General features: G+C 29.4%; 1 protein-coding gene and 1 non-coding gene across 2 annotated transcripts; one reads left to right on the top strand and one right to left on the bottom strand.

Annotated features, from left to right (window-relative positions):
* Nucleotides 1-1,096: 1,096 nt before the first annotated feature.
* On the top strand, nt 1,097-1,168 carry TRNAD-GUC (transfer RNA aspartic acid (anticodon GUC)). The gene has a single exon. It is a non-coding gene; the product is annotated as a tRNA-Asp (tRNA).
* Nucleotides 1,169-1,910: 742 nt separating this feature from the next.
* Nucleotides 1,911-6,913, bottom strand: LOC110673069 (serine/threonine-protein kinase STY13). The gene is made up of 6 exons (XM_021836079.2): nt 6,187-6,913; nt 5,721-5,853; nt 5,347-5,542; nt 3,523-3,647; nt 3,257-3,415; nt 1,911-2,542 (listed from the first exon to the last, which is right to left on the bottom strand). Exons 1-6 carry the CDS (start codon nt 6,312-6,314, stop codon nt 2,228-2,230), a joined length of 1,056 nt encoding a protein of 351 aa, XP_021691771.2. The 5' UTR covers nt 6,315-6,913; the 3' UTR covers nt 1,911-2,227.
* Between the last annotated feature and the right edge of the window lie 6,335 nt (nt 6,914-13,248).

The raw sequence follows: 13,248 nt of genomic DNA, 5'->3' as shown, positions 1-13,248 counted from the left end.
ATTTTTTAAATTTTATTTTAATTAAATTATTATTAAAAAATAACCTTTTAAATTTATTAATTAGAGGATATTAAAAATTAATTAAAATAAAAATATAATGTATCTTGGTTTAAATAATTTTTCATTATATTTAAAATAGTTCTTTATCAAAAAAGTATTTTCTTAGCCTTCAAACCACAATTAAACTAAATGGATTTTTTTTATGTATTTTTTTCTAATTTTCATGATGTTATATTTATTGCATTAATTTTTAATAATAAAACTCTATTTGTTTCACATAAAATATTTGTTTAAAAAATATTTTATATTTTTTAACATTTTAGGCATTTAAAAAAATTAATCAACAAAAAATATTTTTTTATTAAAGAAAAATTAAATTATTTTTAAAAGTCATTTTTAAGGAAAAAGATTTTTTTTAAAGATAAAATTATTTTTTATTCTCTAAATTTTAATAATTTTATCATATATATTATTAATTTAGTATTTGGACTAAATAACAAAAAATATTTTCAGAGAAAATTTTTTTTAATAAAACATTTTTCATACATAAATTATTTTTCGTGAAACAAATAGAATCTAACTATATAAAATAGATTGACATGATTTCAATGTTATTGAAAATTTTAATTAAAATTTGATTCCGCTTTATTAGTTGATAGATTATAATATGCTTAAGTTTGATTTTTATAATATTATTTTATTAATTAGTTAAGTTTTTTTATTTGTTAAGAATTATAAATATATATAATTTAATTAGATAATTTAGTTCAATATATGAAATTTGAAGAAATATTTTGGTTTTATTAATCAAATGATTTTTTTTAATAAAAGGTTATGATTTTTTAAAATAAAAATATAAAATTCAATTACAATTTAATGAAATTAATTTCGTGAACTTAAAAAAAAATTATATGAATTTTGATTTTATATATATATATATATATATATATTTTTGCTTTTCGAAAATTCCAATATTTAATTATACAATTTTGACTTCCAAGGAGATTTTAGGGATTTTCATTTATAATGCAATTTTTTTTAAAATTTTTCTGAGTTTAGTTAGATAAATCTTCTAAAGGGCCACAGCTCACCCGAAGTCGTTGTAGTATAGTGGTGAGTATTCCCGCCTGTCACGCGGGTGACCCGGGTTCGATCCCCGGCAACGGCGTATGTTCATTAGCTTTTTTGAACGGAGGATTTTGGTCATAAGTTTCTAAATCTATAGATCTTATTAAATTCTCAGAGGGAATATAATAAATTATTTTCTCAAAAAAATAATGAAATCAAAATTCTCATTAAAGCCTACAAAATATTAACATGATAATCATATTAAATTTTTTTTAAATATATTTATGTTTTTAGGGGTAAAAACTAAAATAAAATACAGCACACATTTTTAAAAAAATTATTTTATAACGAGAGAAAATACTTTAATTGATTTATTTTTATTTAATAAAAAAAAATAGAAGTAAAGAGAGTCTACATATCATTGGAGATTACAGTAGAACTGACAAATTGTCCACCCACAAGAAATTTTAACAACAATAAATTGAAATCAAACTCCAAATGATACATTAAGAGATAAATCCTTAACCATTGAACCCTTCATTATGGACATCTTAAACAGTTATAAATGGTATTTAATAGTTAATTTAATGTGAGTTGATGAAATTCACTCAATAAATCAGCTTGAACATTTTTACATAAACATTCTCAAATCATAAATTAAATAAACTTTGCTTCTTGAATCATAAACCATTTTTATAAAAGAATACGATGCATTTTTCCCCCTCAAAAGTTAGGGGGGAACTCGATTAACTCGAACTCAAGACTTTGAGATACCTACCACCAAAAGTTCTGTAGAAACACATATGTGAATGCAAACATTTCCCAGAAATGAATAGTGATGGTGATTCTAACAAAACTCATTTAGATTCATGATTATCAACAGGAGTAAAGGCCTTTGGATGGACCTTATTTTACAATAATGATGATATACGTCACAGCAAAATCCCAACTCCAGGTGAATTTGGTCAGAACAAACTGATTTTCATGCAATGGAGTATGGAAAGTTAATGGAGACATCAGATACTAGGTAGCTTCCTATTGCAACTGAACTAACTAGATTGACATTTTCTTATCAAGATGTATTTCCTAATATTTCAGACTATTGTTTATTAAGCTTGCCTAAAGTACCTCCATAGACGAATTTGTGCCTTTAGAGGGATCAGTAACACTGGTTAAAGCAGAAAAAGAAACCTCTTGGTTTGTCTTCCATCTGGGCCTTTGTGGTTTCCCCTGAGTCATCTCTAACAGCCATTAAAGAACTTGTGCCAGGAGACTCTGGTGGCAGTACCGCATTCTCAGAAGTAAATATCTGAGCAGGGTTTACAGGTACTGGCGGTGAAATGGTAGAAAAATAGTGCAGGAGCATCTGTATAATCTGACTGAAATTGGGTCGAGCATTTGGATCCTCTTGCCAACATGAGGTCACAATCATTGCTAAATCCTCTGGGAGGTTCTCCGCACTAGGTCTTGCATTCTGAAACATGTCAAAACTTGAATCATGATGTCCAAAACACAATTATGCTACATGATTGATTTTTGAAATTTGAAAAGACTAAAATGTGATCATTCCTCTTATTTCATATCAAACATAAATGGAACTCCTACTAATCCTTAATCCTAATGAATGTTAGATGGGAGATTTTTCCAAAAATTCCATATTCCAAATCTATCATTGTTTGTTATACATGTCTCAGAAGGAATCCATATTGACAAGTAGTGACCAAATGTGGGCCACAAACCTAGGAAGACCCACTAACCAATGGCTTGAGGCTGTTTTGTCTAGGTGGTGTTCAACATGTCCAACCTCTTTTATGAAAGTTCTCCACAGTGTAACTTCCCCCTATTAGTTTAATTTCACAGGAGCATAAACACCTCCACGAAGTCGGCAACCTCCAAATTCTACTGCATTTGTCTAGTAAGTAATCCATTCCACAAGAGAACTTCTCTGTAGAAATCAGTCTTCGATAGAACTTACTACCCTCATGGCTCAAGAGAATCCAAATTCCATAATGCATGATTATAAATTTGAAATGTCAATTTCCAGCCCTTGTAACAGGTGATTTCTATGTAATCTTACAAAGGCACTACCAGAGTCGACATAATTATATGTTTGATTAATCCCATGAGCATAGCAAACTCTCAGGAAATAATTTCAACTTCAACATATGGTGAAAACAACATGGCTCACCTTAAAAGCTGCTGCATATGCTGCCTGTAAATTTGACATGCCTTCAAATGGCAATTTATTGTGAATGAGTTCCCACAAGACAATGGCAAAGCTATAAGCGTCTACTTTGTGATTGTAATGCTTTTTCTCTCCATGCCTTAATGTGACAGTGCTGTAAAGCTGCCATAAAATATGAGGGTTAACAAACAGTGTTTAAAGATGGAACACCCACTCGACAGGGAAAAAAAAAAAAAATTCTAAAGCTTCTCAAAGATCACATATAATACCTCTGGAGCCATCCAACGATATGTCCCAGTTTCAGCAGTCATCATCTCTGTTAATGACTCTTCTCTGGCCAAACCAAAATCTGCAAGTTTAACTGTTTTATGGTCGGCAGTCAAGATTAAGTTCTCTGTAAAAGGACATGAAATGACTCCGTAAGGATTCATGCCTACTGCTTAATTCCAAAAAAAAAAAAAAGTAGCCACACGTTTTTCTCTGGATCTCAGGGTTACTGCCTAAAAGTTTTTAAGCCAAAATTTGATTTAGAATTTTTAGATTAAGTATCAAAATCTCCCAAAATCATATCCCCATTGCCTAGAAAAAGAAATCTTCACACAAGTTATAGTCATTTGTAATATGAGAATCCTTCATGATTATATATACCAATCCAATATGATTCATATCATAAATGACGTGAAGAGAACATGCAAAATTGAATTTTTAGCAGTCAATCTTCAACCTCAAACAAACTTAACTCCGAACTAGTTGAGGTCGCTATATGGATCCTATTCCTCCATCCACCTGGTTTAGGATGCATACAAAAATATCTAATTTCAGACGGTCAATATCAGCTTAAAACCAGCGTCAGTATGTGGGCATTGAGCTCTTATTATTATTACCTTTTCTCTTTGGCTGAATGTTTCCTAAGGTTACCCATTCATTTCATCACAGCAATAAGAAGCCTTATGAAGTTTTCACACGATATCTTAAGAAAGATTTCCAGAAACAGCCAAATAAGAACTAGAAGGATGCAAAGAAATCCATTGGATGCTTCTGCCTAATTCCACTACACATTGGAAAATTTCCACAATGTCTAATTCCCGAGTGCCTTCCAAAGCTAATCAAACAACTAAAGTTGCAATAACACAGTATAAGACCTATTATGCAATATCAACCACTTCCCCAAAACATCACCAACTCTATCCAGCAGGAGTGAAATTGACATGTAAGCATAAGGTACACGATTAAATTTGTCTAACAGATTTTTCATGCAGTAGCACAAAATTATGTACATAATATGAAGGAGCATACTTTCCCTTCTGTCATTGATGAACAGTCAAAAATAAAGCAAATATCAAATTTTACTTGTGCACAGGAAAGGGAAATGGTCATAGAAGAAACAACTTAGAAATAGACAGCCAGAACAAAATTCACAGGTTTCATTCAAAATTGTGATAATTTGAGCTTTCAAGTTCACAGGGATACTTAAAGCCTGAATCTTGGAATTCTTGTTGAATGGAGATTTGAGGATTGTTTACATGAAGAGATCTTATAAATAGTGCATTTTAACTAAATTCTAAATTTGAACTTTGAGCAGGTTGGTTTGTTGTCTTCTGCATGCAAAAACATATAAAAATGTTCAATACTACCAAGAGAAACAGTTAATAAAAATTATTGTGGCAGCATATCCCTAATCACTGAAAATATTTTTGGTTCAAAAATGTTGAGACACAAAATAATACATGAAACTAGAACATAATAAGATGTAACATTGTGAATATCAGTTACTTGGGAAGGATAAGATTCACTACAATTTTTCAAAAACTAAGTACTGTATAGGACAAAAGTATATAAGACACGTGCACAATCACAATCTATAAAAGGACAAATGATTGAATACAGGCTCTAATAAGCCTTTGCTGAGGTGATAACCAATTCTTCTATTCTTCAAGTCAGTCCAACATTAGAAGTAAAGGCACAAAACCTAGAGACTTCAAGTCTAAATAAAGCCAATGTCCATCGAACTGTAGTTGGACTATTAAGTTGGCTACAAACTTCTAACCAAATGCTACTTATTGAACTTAACATACATTGTAATTTCATCATACCAGGTTTTAGGTCACGATGAATTATTCCATGTGAGTGTAGGCATTCCATTGCACGAGCAATATCCAGGGCAAAACCAATTGCCACATGCATGTCCAAGCATCTCGGTTGCATGTTCAACAGGTATTTACGCAAAGTCCCACCCAAAAGGAGCTCGGTTACTATCACCATGATAGGTTCCTTGCAGGCACCAATAAACTGGTAACAAACAGCAACCCCCATTATTGTGTATATGATCACTTCAACAATAACGCTAGGATGCATGATTCAAATAAGTACATTGAAAAAAAAAACTACACTCAATATCAGGTACCATGAAAAATCATTATAAATGTTAGTAATTGAAAAATTAAAACTTGTATGTTAGTAAAATAACCTTCACTAGATTTTTGTGTTGAACTCTTGATAACATTGCAACCTCTCTCGAAAACCGTGCTTCTCTCTTGGCAATCTCTTCTGGGGTTTTTCCTTTGTGAACGATTTTAATAGCAACATTTTGATTCTTATACCTATTGAAAGGGAAAAAAGAAGGGAAACTGTAAATTACTGGAAGAGATAAATGAACAAACTAAGCTAACATTTATCTGGTGAGCTTAATCTATTCTTTAGAATAGAACCACAAAGTTCTGTCAAATGATTTGACTAGTAGGCATATTTGTCTTCAGAGGAAAAAAGATTGAAATTTAAGCAATGGGTCTTCTCAATTGAGCAGGAAAAGGAGAAAATGTCCAGAAACCAAACTGGGTTTCAGTCTATAAATCTGAGAAAATCCAGTTATAAAGTAAATCAAAGCCCAAGAATAAACAGAAAGGAAAACAAAGAACCCCAAAAGTTTGACTTACTTTCCCTCATAAACTTTGGCATGAGCACCTTCTCCAATCTTGGGCCCAACAAAAAGAAGCTTAGGATCAATCAGCCACTTAGCATCCAAATTGAAATCACCAGAATAAAACGCATTATTAGATCCCATTTCCCACTCTAAACTGTATTATCACCTAATGAAGTACCATCTATTGACTTGAAAAAACCAAAGAAATGCTCTTGTGTACAAAGCGTGTAGAATTTGATGTAAACTAGAAAGCTCAGTCAAGCTGAAGAAATGGGAAAGGAGATAAAAACTATAAATAGATATGCCCCATATTGTACCCCAAAATCACGCTTGCAGATCCAGAAAGATTAATATTTGCCTTGGTTTAGGAGGCAAAGAATATAACCTCACATGTTTTAGAGAGGGTCACCAACAGAACAAAAAATAAAAAAATGGGAATTATTAAAACAAAGAAGAAAGCCTCCCCACCCCTTACCCAACAACAAGCTCTGCCAGCAAAACAGAGTAGCCGATGAAAGTTTATAGGGTAGTGAAGAAAGTGGCAGAAGATACGAAGAAAATATCAATGGAGGATTATAGTAGAGGGTTAACAAAAAATATAGAACCCAGGTGAGGATTTGCTGTGATTTGGGTTTGATAGATTAGTCCAAGCTCTCTCTCCATCCGCGTATGGAGAAGTGCTCTGTTTCTTCGATCTACAGATAAAGCCGCGGCAGGATATAAGTCTGCGTCAGACAACAGTAGGGGGCTTATATATATATATATATATATATATATATATATATATATATATATATATATATATATATATATATATTGTTTTATTACAAAAAGGAAATAAAACAACAAATGGAAAGAAAGGAAATATATATACATTTATTAAAATAATTAAAAAAATATTAAGTACAATATGGGATGAAATTTAAAAATTAAAGAAGAATGCCATGATAAAATATTTTATTAAATTAATTTATAAAAATTAAAATAAAAAATTAATCTCTCTCAACTTATAAGTCTCAAATTTTATTAGAATGTATTTCACCAAATCAAAATAATTAGAATTTTTTTACTTTAATTAATATTTATTTGTTTTTAAAAAAGAAATTCAATGGATGAAGGTGGGCTGGTCTAGTCCACTGTTATTTTTTTTTTTATTTTTTTTATTTTTAAATGATAGCATTCCCTTCGTTAAAGCCACAAAATAAGAATCTCAGCTATTGAAATTGATTTTACAACATTATGGGCAAGTTTATAGTCTACTTAGCTCGACATAAATCGTATCATTTTTGGGCATGGATCCAAGCCTTCGCAGGTGGCCTGCAATTCTGTGCTTGTGATCTCCACTCAAGCATGCACGCCATGGAGATTTCGACTGATGCTTCATGTACTTTGCACCCCGTTACCTGACTTCCTTCACCAGGTAATGTCCTAAAGGTCAATGTCGATGCATCCGTTTTAGCTGAGAGTTGCTCCACCAATCTTGGAGCTGCATTTCGCAACTCATTTTGCCAAGTTATAGTCTCAGCTCGTATATTCCAAGCTCCCTTTCAGTTGATGTTACTGAAGGTATGGCCATCTGTTTTGAGCTCTTAAGCTGCTTTTGATAATGGCGGCTACTCTGTTATTCTGGAATCAAATATATGTGTTGTATGATAGGAAGGTTAACTTATTATTATTTTTTTTTATGTATATTTGATTTAATAATTATAATTGGTCATCGGCATGCAGTTGAGATCAATAATTCAATATGACTAGCTTTTCGTGTTTATTAATAATTAAATGACTAAAATTTAATAATAAAATTTATCTCAATTTTAGCGTTATGATTATAATTATTAACATTAATTTTTTAAAAATTATTCCAAATATATAATTTTTTAAATAGTTAAAATTAATAAGTAGAATTTAAGAGTCTGAAAATTAAAAATTAATTTTATTTCTTTAATTAAAAGTTTAATTTTAAAATAATAAAGATGAAGGGGACAGAAACTTAACTATGGATCCCTTTGAAATAAGCATTGATGCTCATCAAGGGGTTTAGTTGTGTTCTTGGTCTTTAATGCGATCACCATCAATTAAATTACGATGTTCTTGTGTCCCTTTAATGAAGTATGTGTTAATGGATTATATTTAATGGACATTACTAATACTATAGAATTGGCAATACTATACACCTACACCTACACAGCTACTAATAATTTTAATATATAAATAATTTTTAATTTTAATATATAAAAAATAAAATATTATCTTAAACTTATAGTTAATTATTATGTATTCATTTATTTTTATTAATTTTTATGCATATTAAACTTTTTATTCCACAATTTTTTTCATAATAATATTATAAAAATATTTTTAAGAAAAAAAATATTAAATATATAGAATAATTTGAGATTGATTAAATCATACGATTATTTTTATAATTTTAAAATATGAATTTTTTTACATCCTCTTAATATATTAAAAATAATTAAAAATTATCTTTATTAGTGTTATTAATATTTTTCTAAAAAAGATATTAATAATATGAAAAGTACAATGATAATAAAAAATAAAAAATAAAAAAAATATACGTTTGTACTATGTATTAATAAGCATTAATATTATTAAAGTTAAGTTAATTGGCTACATTAGTTATGATTATTTCTATCATAATAATTAGAATTTATATACTTTTATCAAATAAATGCAACTAAAATAAATAAAATAATTTTTTTTATTTCAAATATAGACAATTAATTATATATATTAAATTAATTATTTATATTTAGCTCTATATCGTTATTTTTATTCAAAATTGTAAGTGATAAAAAGTTTATAAAAATTTTCATGATATAATAAGAAAAGTGTTAAATATATTATAATGCTACGTGGCATAAACAAATTATAATTTTTAAAAAAAATTATCAATTGTCAAAAATTTGTAATCCGACATGGCAGTATAATGGAAAAGTGCCTACTTTATACGTTGCACAATTTATTTATAATTTTTATAATATAATTTTAAATAATTTTATAATATATTATACATACTATAATAAATATTAAAAAAATTAAAAAGGAAACTTCAAGAAATTTAAAATTAAAATAAATATTAATGAAATATTTAATAATGTCATTAAAAAAATTAATTTTTAAATATTGAAATAAGTAAATGTGATGCCAACATTTTGATAACTCTAATTTAAATAGCAAAAGGTATTGATAATTTGTGTCAATATTTTAATTTTGATGATTTTAGTAGAGGTAGTTTTAATATATAAAACCTTAAATTTTGATATGATAATTTCTCATGAGACTTCTTTTGTAAGAATTTTTCATGAGACTTTAAGTCATATGTTCTCTAAACTTTTGAAATGAAATTTATATAGGGTAGGATTAGTACAATGTGTAGATTTTTGTAAAAATATAAATAAAGGAGAAAATTATTATTTTTTATTTAAAAATAGAAATAAGAGATAATATAGGCATGAATATGGGAGTTATTTTAAATTGAATTCAAATATTTTTTATTTATAAAAAAATTTACTTGAGGGTAATTTTAATCTTTTTTATTAAATTAGTTGTGATGCTGATAAATTAAGTTGTGGAGGTAGGCATTCTCCATTATTATTATTATTATTTTGGCTTGCTCTGAGGCTGAACCCTATTTTTGCTATGACGTTCATAGGTTTTAATTTTCAAGGACATGCTATAGTTCCTAGCTAATTGATCTCATATATGATTCACTTAATATCATTTTTTTTTCCTTTAAATACTTTTCTTGTTAATTATAAATTATATTATAGTAATGAAAGTCCCAATTAGTGAATGTTATTAATTATTACTATTTACAAAAATGAAAGCTAGATCAAATCTATTATAAAAATAATAATATAAAATATTATTATAAGAACAGAAGATAGTATAAGAGTGTATATCCATAGGGTTAAGGAAACCTCTTATTTATAGCATACAAATGACATACCAAAAATCATAATATTAAATAAAATTCATGGAGAAGTTTAATAGACTAATTGAGAAACTAAATGGACATTCATCATAAAGATTGTTTTATAACACTCCCCCTTGAATGTCTATTGCGTAAAGAATATGCTTTGTTAAAACTTTACTAGGAAAAAACTTAGTAGGAAAAAAAAAAAATCCTAGTGAAGAAAAAAGAGTACAATATTCTTTGTGCCTAAAAATTTTACTCCCCCTAATGAAACTCTGCTTTTAAAATCTTAAGCCAACGCATTCCAATCTTATACACAATTTTCTCAAATGTTGCAGATGGAAAAAACTTGGTGAACAAATCTACTGGATTATCACTTGAACGAATTTGTTGCACATCAATACCACCATTCTTCTGAAGATCATGTGTGAAAAAAACTTTTGATGAAATATGTTTTGTTCTATCTCCCTTAATGAATCTTCCATTCAACTGGGCTATACATGCTGCATTATCATCATATAATACTATGGGCATTTTATTGCAAGATAAACTACACTTTTCTTGAATAAAATGAGTCATGAATCTGAGCCAAACACATTCTCGACTCTCTTCATGAATTGCTATTATTTCTACATGATTTGAAGAAGTAGTAACTATAGATTGTTTTGTAGATCGCCATGATAGAGCTGTGCCACCAAAAGTGAATAAATAGCCTGTTTGAGTTTTTACTTTGTGTGCATCAGATAAGTACCCTGCATTTGCATAACCAATTATATCTGGCCTACATTTATTAGAATAAAATAAACCCATATCAATTGTTCCTTTTAAATATTGCAATATATGCTTCATTCCATTCCAATGTCTCCGAGTAGGAGTAGAACTATATCTTGCAAGTGTATTAACAGAAAATGCTATATCTAGTCTTATAGTAGTTGCAAGGTACACAAGTGCAACTATTGCATTGAGATATGGTACTTCAGGACTAAGAATTTCTTCATCATCTTCTTGAGGCCAAAATGGGACTTTATATTCATATCAAGTGATTAAACAACCATTGGAGTACTCAATGGATGTGCTTTATCCATATAAAACCGTTTCAAGATCTTATCTGTATAGGTAGATTGATGAGCAAAAATTCCTTGCTGTAAATGTTTAATTTGCAGATCGAGACAAAATTTTGTCTTTCCAAGATCTTTCATCTCAAATTCTTTTTTCAAATAATTCACTACCTTTTGGAGCTTTGCTGGAGTTCCAATGAGATTTATATCATCAACATATACAAGAATGCTAACAAACTCAGATACTGATTTCTTTATAAGAACACAAGGACAAATTGGGTCATTTATATAGCCTTCTTTCACTAAATATGTACTGAAGCGATTGTACCACATGCGCCCATATTGCTTCAAACCATACAAAGATCTTTGTAATTTAATTGAATGTATTTCCCGAGAATTTGACTTATATGCTTCAGGCAATTGAAATCCTTTGAGGATTTTCATATAGATGTCACTATCAAGTGAACCATATAGATATGCTGTAACTACATCCATCAAATGCATTTCAAAGCTTTAATGTACCACCATACAGATGAGATATCAAAATGTTGTTGTATCCCAAACCGGAGAATATATTTCTTCATAATTAATGCCAGGTCGTTGTGAAAAATCTTGTGCCATAAGGCGTACTTTATATCTTATAATTTTATTATGCTTATTCCGTTTTTGCACAAAAATCCATTTATATCCTATCGATTTTACACCTTTTGGTGTTTGGACTATAGGTCCAAAAACTTCACGTTTCCCAAGTGAATTCAATTCTGATTGAATTGCATCGTTCCATTTTGGCCAATCACATCTTTTTCGACATTCTTCAACATATTGAGGTTCAAGATCCTCATTATCCTTCATAATATCAAGTGCAATGGTATAGGCAAAAACATCATCAATGACTGTTGCCATTTGATTTATTTTTTTTTTGCACTAACAAAATCTATTAATTTTTCCTCATGTCCTTGAGGTTCAGGTGTATGAATTTCTTTAGGAATTATTTCTATAGGAATTTCATGATTAATGATGTCTTGATCATTTTTATTTGATTCTTCAATAGTGCTACTTTGATTATTTACTGTTTTCTTCCTTCTAGGATTTTTATCTTTAAAATCCAATGGTCTATCATGCTTCACGCGTACTTTAAATTCATTAGTAATAGCACTAATAGATGGTCCTGCGGGGACATCAATTCGAACTAGAGCATTTGTAGCTAGTATATGTGATTTTGTTATTCTTTTTGAATCAATAAATTCATCAAGTATTTGATTTGCTATTCTTTGCAAATAAATAATCTTTTGAACTTCTTGTTCACATATAGATGCACGAGGATCTCCGTGTTCACATATAGTTACACGAGGATCAAGATGATGTAATGAAACCTTCCACTCAATTTCTCTTTTGATTTCCTTTTTCTCTCCCCCTAATTCTAGAACAATTGTTTTATCAAATTGACAATCAGCAAAGTGAGCTGTAAATAAATCTCCTGTTAATGGTTCAAGATAGCAAATAATGGAGGGTGATTCACACCCAACATATATTCCTAACATTCTCTAAAGGCCCATTTTAGTGCATTGTGTTGGTGCTATGGCACATACAACACATCCAAAAATTCTTAAATTAAAAATATTTGGTTCATGACCCAAAGCTAATTGTAATGGGGAGAATTTATGATAGTTTGTTGGCCTAAGACGAACAAGTGCTGCTACATTAAGAATAGCATGACCCAAAACACAAATGGATAATTTTGTTCTGATAAGTAGTGGTCGTGCAATTAACTAAAGACGTTTAATAAATGACTCTGCTAGGCTATTTTGTGTATGAACATATGCTATGGGATGTTCAACAGTTATTCCAATGTTAAACAGTATTCATTAAATGCATGGGATGAGAACTCTGCAACATTATCAAGACGAATAGATTTAATTGGATAATTTGGAAATTGTGCCCTTAATTGGATTATCTGTGCAAGCAATATCGCAAATATCAGGTTGTGAGTTGATAATAGACATAAATGTGACCATCTTGAAGATGCATCTATTAGGACCATAAAATATCCACTAGGTGGATGTGTAGGTCCACATATATC

The sequence above is a fragment of the Hevea brasiliensis genome, chromosome 18 (assembly GCF_030052815.1).
Source record: "Hevea brasiliensis isolate MT/VB/25A 57/8 chromosome 18, ASM3005281v1, whole genome shotgun sequence".
Lineage (NCBI taxonomy): Eukaryota > Viridiplantae > Streptophyta > Magnoliopsida > Malpighiales > Euphorbiaceae > Hevea > Hevea brasiliensis.
Note: the sequence above shows the minus strand (reverse complement) of the source record. Positions and strands in the feature narration are given on the sequence as shown.